Below are 7,790 nucleotides of genomic sequence, written 5' to 3'. Positions count from 1 at the left end.
GCTGCCTCCACTCATAGCTACGGCTCCATCGGGGGAGAGGAAATGGGAGCCACCCTCCGCCTCAGGAATCAGCAGCAAAATAGTTCAAAGGAACGGAAGCAACTGCCACAAAATTGTCTCGCACGCGCAAATGGGAGGTGGGCTGCGCATTTTTTTGGGGGGGGGGCTGCCCGATTGCAAATGGGAGGCGTAATGGGGGGGCGGCATGAATGCAAATAAGGGAGGAAGGGTAGAGGCGGCTCACAAAGGATTGTATTAAGATGTAGCCCACGGCCATGGGGACATACTTTGTATTTTGTATTTATATTACGACGGCAGCCACAGGTTACAACCAGAATCGGGGCCCTGATTTGCCAGGCATTGGTCATACAGAAAGGTAGATGTGGTCTCTATCCTGCAGAGATTGCATGGGATGTAAATCAGTAGTTTATTTGGCCCCTGATGGTCTGTGATGCTAAAGCAGAACGTGACAAATATTTTATTCTTAGACTCCGGTGAGGGAGCTGTGCTAAAATTGGGGACCGCCACCTTGTCATTTAGGGGCAGCAGGCAGGTCCAGTACTAGACTGGGTGAGGCTACATTCGGGAGAGGGAGCATCATGGAGCCCCGTTTTGGAGGGCTGGTCCCTGCTCTGTGCTGCATTGTAGGGGGATTTAGGGGTGGGGCTGTCTTATCTGCCATTACACAGACTGACTGGCCATTCTTCTCCCCGTGCAACAGACAGACAAAGCAACACAAAGGCAAATGGATCCCTGAATCTGGAGGATAGCCAAGAGGGTGGTCTGGAGGGAGAGCTCCAAGGGAACTCTCCATCTTACTGCCAGGCTGCTCAAACTGCACTGAAGACAGAAATTTGGCCTCATTTTTATATATATATTACAGTGGACCTGCTATGGTTCCTGAAAATGCCTCTGAACTCAGAAGATGACAGGTTTTTTTTTAATTCTGAAATAATTCTACTTGGGGCTTGATAACACCCAGCAGATCCTAAGGGAGAAGAGATGGTACCACTGACCCAGACCATCCGCAGGTGATTCAGCCTGAAGAGTATCATAAAGGCTGAACTCCCACTTCTAAGGAATCCTCATCGCCTTAGTACCTCACCATCTTTAAAAGACCTCACAACCCACTGAGAGGAAGGGAGGTATCACCCCCATTTATGTAACTGAGACCAAGGTCATCATGCACAGGAAGCCCCTGGCAGAGTAGAAAATTGAACATAGGTCTCTTGATTCTTAGGCTAGTACCCTAACCACTGGACCATCCTTCCTCTCTATCTGCCATCAGTTTTGCAACTGTAGTATTGAGGTAATGATATTTCCTTTAAAGTTCTTTGAGGTCTATAGATGAACAGTACCATAAAAGTGCTAAGTTTTATTTTATTATACTGTTAGTTAAAAATGATTTTAAGTTCAAGAATATTTTTAAATTCCAATTTTGGCATTTGAATAATGGGTAAAACTGCTTTTCTGTTGTTTTTATGACACAATCCATGAACAGTCAGGTTTGGTTTTGAAGTGTAATGAACTGTAGTGACTGATTTCTTGTTGTCTATTTGGCAGTCATAAAATATATTCTAATTGACTTAATACATACAATTAAAGCAAAAATCACTCTACAAGTTAATTTGATTCAGGAATTTTTTAGACTTCTGGAACCAAGCAAGTGTAAACTCCCTGGTCTTGCATCCAAGGTTCCTACTAGGACTTAAGCATCAACACCTTATTTGGCTTCTTCATCTTGGTATGCCATATGGGGATGTCCATCTTTTTCTCCACCATGTGTAGTTGGGCCGTGGTCTCTGTCAGCATGTCCATCAACAGCTCGAGCTGCAGCTTCAGGTAATTGTTCTCCTCCAGGAGAGCCTTGTTCTCCTTCTTCATGACCTTACAGGACTGTTCCCGGTCATGAGAGGAGAATAACTGCAGCAGTGGCGGCCGATGAGAGAGGCGACTCTCACCTTGCCATTTGCCATCCTGGAAGACAAACTTGGTATCACTCAGCTGAGCCCGTGGAGGGCCATAATCCAAACCCAGTTCAGCCTGCCGGGTTCTGTAGTCCAGGAGGTAGAAAGTGGAAGTGGAGGTGATTCGGCGAAGGGGAGGTCTCTTCGGTAGAAATCTGCGTGAGAAATGGTCTGCCCAATAGTCACGCAGCTCCTGTATTATGTTAGCAATGGTATTCATGGTGAGGCGGGTTAAAAGCAGGGGGATCAGTCAAGAGACCTAAAGCAGAAAGTTGTGGAATACAAATCCAACCTGCAGCGTGAGTTACAAAGATGAGAGGACAGACAGGATAGCACTGAATTAGAACCAGTAGTTAAAACGTAGGCTCGAGAGACTGCCATCTGGCCAAAGTAATTGTGTCTAGGATAATCATAAAATTATATCTGCTAGCTTTTTATTTGTCTCTTTACTGAGCATGAAAATCATACAGGAACCATGGAGCTCTGGTGCACAGGTTGATTAGGCATCCAAGCATATGGTGTTCATATTCATAGATTCCAAGGCCAAAAAGGACCATTGTGATCATCTCATCTGATCTCCTACATAACACAGGTCATAGAACTTCCCCAAAATAATTCCTAAAGAACATATTTTAGAAAACAGACAATCTTGATTTTAAAATTGTGAATGATGGGGAATCCACCACCACCCTTGGTAAATTGTTCCAGTGGTTAATTTTTCTCACTGTTAAAAATTTATACCTTATTTCCAGTCTGAATTTCTCTAGCTTCAACTTCCAACCATTGAATCGTGTTATACCTTTGTCTGCTGGACTGCAGAGCATGGGCAGTGGGTATAACAGACCAAGGGGAGACTCTCTGCCGGGGCCGCCCCAGTTGCGGGGTATGGCCGCAAAGTTTTTGTTTTATTATGCCCCATGCAGGTTCCAGGGCGGCTGAGGAGGCACTTATAGACTGTAATCAAGTCACCCCTTAACCTTCTCTTTGTTAAGATGAATAACTTGAGCTCAAGTCTATCACTATATGACATTTTTTCTAATCTTTTAATAGTTTTCGTGGTTCTTCTCTGAACCCTCCCCAATTTATCAATTTGAATTTTGGGCATGAGAACTGGACCCAATAGTCCAGCAGCTTTCATCAGTGCAAAATATGTGAAATAATCTCTCTGCGCCTACTCAGAATTCCCTAGTGATATCTTCCAGGATCACATTCGCCCTTTTGGCCCAATGGGAGCTCATGTTCAGCTGATTATCTACCACGATCCCCAAATATTTTTCAGAGTCTCTGCTTCCCAGGATAGTCTCCCGTTCTGTAAGTATGACCTCACTCTTTGTTCCTAAATGTATACATTTACATTTAGCCATATTAAAACACGTATTGTTTACTTGTGCCCAGTTTACTTAACAATCCAGATCATTCTGTATTAACGACCTGTCCTCTTTGTTATTTGCTACTCCCCAAATTTTTGTATCATCTGCCAACTTTATCAGTGATGATTCTATGTTTACTTTGAGGTCTTTGAGAAAAACGTTAAATAGTATAGGGCCAAGAACTGATTCCGGTGGAACCTATTGGGAACATACCCACTCAATCATTCCGCATTTACAATTACATATTGAGACCTGTCAGTTAGTCAGTTTTTAATGTGTGTCATGTTAATTTTATATCATTTTAGTTTTTTAAACAAAATTTCATGCAGTACCAATTAAAAAATTTTACAGAAGTCTAAGTATAGTTACGTCAACACTATTACCTTTATCAACCAAACATGTAATCTCATTAAAAAAAATCAGATTAGTTTGTTAAAAGTCTATTTTCTGTTAACCCATGTTGATTTGCATTAATTACATTACCCTTTTTTAATTCTTTATTAATCGAGTTCCATATCTGACGCTCCATTATCTTCCTGGGATTGATGTCATTCTGCCAGGTCTATAATTTACCCTTTTTAAATATTAGCACATTAGCTTTTTTCTACTCTTCTGGAACTCTCCCAGTACTCCAGGACTTATTGAAAATCAACATTAATGGCAAGCTCCGCAGCCAGCTCTTTTAAAACTATTGGATGCAAGTTATCTGGACCCGCTAATTTTAAAATGGCTAACTTTAGTAGTGTTTGTTTAATATCGTCCAGAGATACTAGCAAAATGGAAATAGTGTTATCATCATCATATGATGAGACTATATCGTCTGTTTTTCCCCAAATACAGAACAGAAATATTGAACATTTCTGCCTTTTCTGCAACTGCATTATTATTGATAATTTTACCATATCCATCTAGTGACAGATCAATATCATTGTCAGGATTCTTTTAGTTCTTAAAATATTGAAAAACACTCTTTGTCCTTAACTCTGCTGGCCATAGATTTCTCCTTTTGTCCTTTGATTCCCTTATCAATTTTCTACAATTCCTAACTTCTGATTTATATTCATTACTATCCACTTCCCCTTTCTTCCATTTGTTATATATAATTTTTAAGCTGCTTTCACTTCCCCAATGAACCAGCTCTCTTTTTTTTAACCAGTAAGGCCTTCTTCCTCGATTGTGAAATTGTGGCTTTTGGGGCATCTAGTAAGATGCTCTTAAATGATTCCCAAATAAATTTTTCTGATTAACTTCTTCCCAGCTCATTTGGATCATAATTGTTTTCAGCTTTTTTTTTTGTTTTCAGTCCTATTAAAGTACAAAGTGTATATATTAGTGGTCTGAACTTTATTCTGCTGCAGACTATAACTGTGATCAAGTCGTGATCACTTGTACCTAAGCTACTGTTTTATTTTGCTGATCAGTTCCTCTTTATTTTTTAAGACAAGGTCTAGCATAGAATTCCCCCCATGTTGGCTGCAACACTTTTTGAGTCAGTAGATTGTCATCTATAATATTTAGAAATTTCAAGAATGTTTTAATACTGGCAGCATTAGATGTCCATATGGTAAGTATTACACAGACTGCACCTTGAAGTTAGAAATCACATGCCCAGATAATCCCCCCACTCCAACATCCACAGTCAGGGGGAATCCTCCATCTGTGGATCTCCCCCCATCAATGTGGAAGCAAGGGTCAGCATAAGTGGCAGTGCGCCCCTCTCCTCTGGAGCTAACTGAGGGTGCTGTGCAGGGCTTCACTGAGGAAGGGAAAGGCATGTGTGGACAGGCATCATCCATCCACTGTCTTTGTGGTGATTGCCTGGGAAAGATAATTCAGCATGAGGCTGTACTAGCTTTTCCATGGAGTTTCTCCATTTCCCAGAGTTGCAGTGGAAACCACTGTGAAGTGGAGATCCTTGGGACGATGGCTGCAGTGAAGTCGCACTGCCAGGAAACTGGGGACCAGAGAGGCAGTGATGAGTAAGAAGGGCATCTGAGCAAATACCCTTGGCCTGCTCCCAGACACTTGGAGATCTACCATGTTCAGGGGGAGGCCTCATGGTGGAGGGATGGGGAGGGTATGCCTTGCTGCCAATGGAACAATCACATCAGAAAATGATGGGGAATCTTCGCAGCTATTTCCTCTCTCTAGGGAGAGGTGGGCAAACTACAGCCCACGGGCCACATCCGGCCCCCGGGACTGTCCTGCCCTGCCCTTGAGTTCTCAGCTGGAGAGGCTAGTCCCTGGTCCCTCCCACACTGACCCCCCTCCCATGCAGCCTCAGCACGCTGCGCTGCCAGCACAGGAGGGGGCTGCACTGCAGGGGCAGGGGAGAGCAGGGAGGGAGGCTCACTTGCAGCCTCAAGGGAGCAGGCGGGTGGCAGGAGTGCAGCTAATACGGGCGGAAGATTCAGGAGGAGCACTGGGCAGCTGTGCAGCCAGCCAGAGAGAAGTGGCTCTTTGAAGGGGAAACCCCCACTTCTCTCCGGCTGCACGGCTGCCCCTGTTCCTCCTGAGTCCTCCGCCTATGTTCGCATTCTGAAAGGGGCTTTAGAGCAGGGGTTGGATAGGGGGTGGGATCCCGGGGGGCCTGTCAGGGGCGGGGGTGTGGATAGGGGTCGGGGCAGTCAGGGAGCAGGGGGGGTTGGATGGGGGTGGGGTTGGGGGGCAGTTAGGGGCAGGAGACCCCTGGAGGGGGCAGTCAGGGGACAAGGAGTAGGAGGAGTTGGGTTGGTGGGGAGTTCTGAGGGGGGCAGATAGGGTTAGGGTTTGGGGAGGCACAGCCTTCCCTACCCGGCCCTCCATACAGTTTTGGAACCGCGATGTGGCCCTCAGGCCAAAAAGTTTGCCCACCCCTGCTCTAGGGTTTCCCATGGAAGAGGGAATGTCTGGGCCAGGACTTGGTTATTAATAGTATCCACAGCATTAGCACTCCCTTATTAGAAGGTCAAACAAAGTCAGTATAAAACAAGAAGTGAATAAAATCTCACTGGCAGTCTGTCAGCCTAGGGTTGTCTTGAATTAACTAGCAGCTCTAGCAAATCAAGGCCATGCTACAAGTAATAAAGTATTGTTATGTGTAAATCCACCACTCTTCCAGCTCCCTCCTAAAAACCTGCCTCTGCCATGATGCCTTCACATCGTGGCCCTGTGGCTTTGACTGGGAAAAGGGCGAGCCCAGACTGCTATTTTTCTACTAAAACCTGTTAATTTTATTACCTTATCTTCCCACCCCACACCGACTCTGTCTGTTTTGTCCATCTGTCCCACCCTGTCTGACACCTAGACTGTATGCATTCTTGGGGAGGGACTATCTCTCTGTACAGTGCCTGGCATAATAGGGCTCTGATCCTGGACTGGGAATCCTCAGCCCTACTGCACTACAAATAATACATAATGTGTCAGCAACCACCCTTTTGAGGAGGAGAAGAACTGATCAGTGTTTAAAAATCTGCTCCTTAAAAGATGATGGGATTCATTATCTGTTGTCCCCCTTCCCTTTATGTCTTTCTTACATAGCTTCTACCAATTGACTCTCAGTTATGAGAATCATCCCACCACTTTTCAGCTGTGTGCACTAAGTGGTTTTCCCCATTGCTGGGCATCACTTCTAGATTGTGTTGCTTGTTCCCTCTGCTCCCTGCATTTATGTATGAACGCTTATGCACAGTTAAACCTCATTAACTCTCAATTAGGGCTGGTCTACACTAGAAAATTAGGTCAACCCACCTACATTGTTCAGGGGCGTGAAAAATCCAAAAGCCGACCCATGGGCCTGTGTAGAGAGCATTTGGTTGACAGAAGAATTCTTCCATCAACCTATCTATCACCTCTCAAGGAGGTGGATTACGTACCTGACAAGGAGAACCCCCACCATTGTTGTAGAGAGTGTCTGCACTGAAGTGTTACAGCAGCACAGCTGTGCTGTTGTAGCATTTTAAATGTAGACAGACCATTAGTTAATCTGCAAACCAGATTAATTCTCACCAGAACACTGACAGTCTCACATTGCTCCATCTGTCATGAGAGGATTAAAGCAGAGAGAGACAGGGAGGTCTCTACTCCCGATGCTTTGGGATTTTTCTTTAAATGCTGTGGGCTTGCCCCAATGTCAATGAGTGTCTTTTCACTGAGGACAGTGGGCTTGGATCAAGCCCCAAGGCACATTGTCATGATTAATAAAAGCAAAACCATACTCATAAAAATGTGTATTGTGTGATAGTCTTTTTTTCTTGTTGCTAATTCACAAAACTAGATAATCCACAATGAGCCTCCCATTCATTTTGTGCAAATGATGAAGGTTCAAGCGTCCATTACATCTTTGTATTCTTATTCTTCCCCTTTTCTTACAGAGTATGTGTTCTTTCTTATTAATTACACTGAAAGTAGTTGTCTGCTTACTGAAGCTGGATGAGAGCTCCCCTGCCCCAATAGTCCTAACCTGAAATTCGCT

General features: G+C 44.3%; 1 protein-coding gene across 1 annotated transcript; it reads right to left on the bottom strand.

Annotated features, from left to right (window-relative positions):
- Window positions 1-1,701: 1,701 nt before the first annotated feature.
- CBY3 (chibby family member 3) lies at window positions 1,702-2,187 on the bottom strand (the record flags this gene model as incomplete). The annotated part of the gene is made up of 1 exon (XM_084637956.1): window positions 1,702-2,187. One exon carries the CDS (start codon window positions 2,185-2,187, stop codon window positions 1,702-1,704), a length of 486 nt encoding a protein of 161 aa, XP_084494082.1.
- Window positions 2,188-7,790: the final 5,603 nt, after the last annotated feature.

Source organism: Lepidochelys olivacea (assembly GCF_965140295.1).
Source record: "Lepidochelys olivacea isolate rLepOli2 genome assembly, chromosome: 8".
NCBI classification, from domain to species: domain Eukaryota; kingdom Metazoa; phylum Chordata; order Testudines; family Cheloniidae; genus Lepidochelys; species Lepidochelys olivacea.
This window is presented reverse-complemented; position numbering and strand designations above follow the sequence as displayed.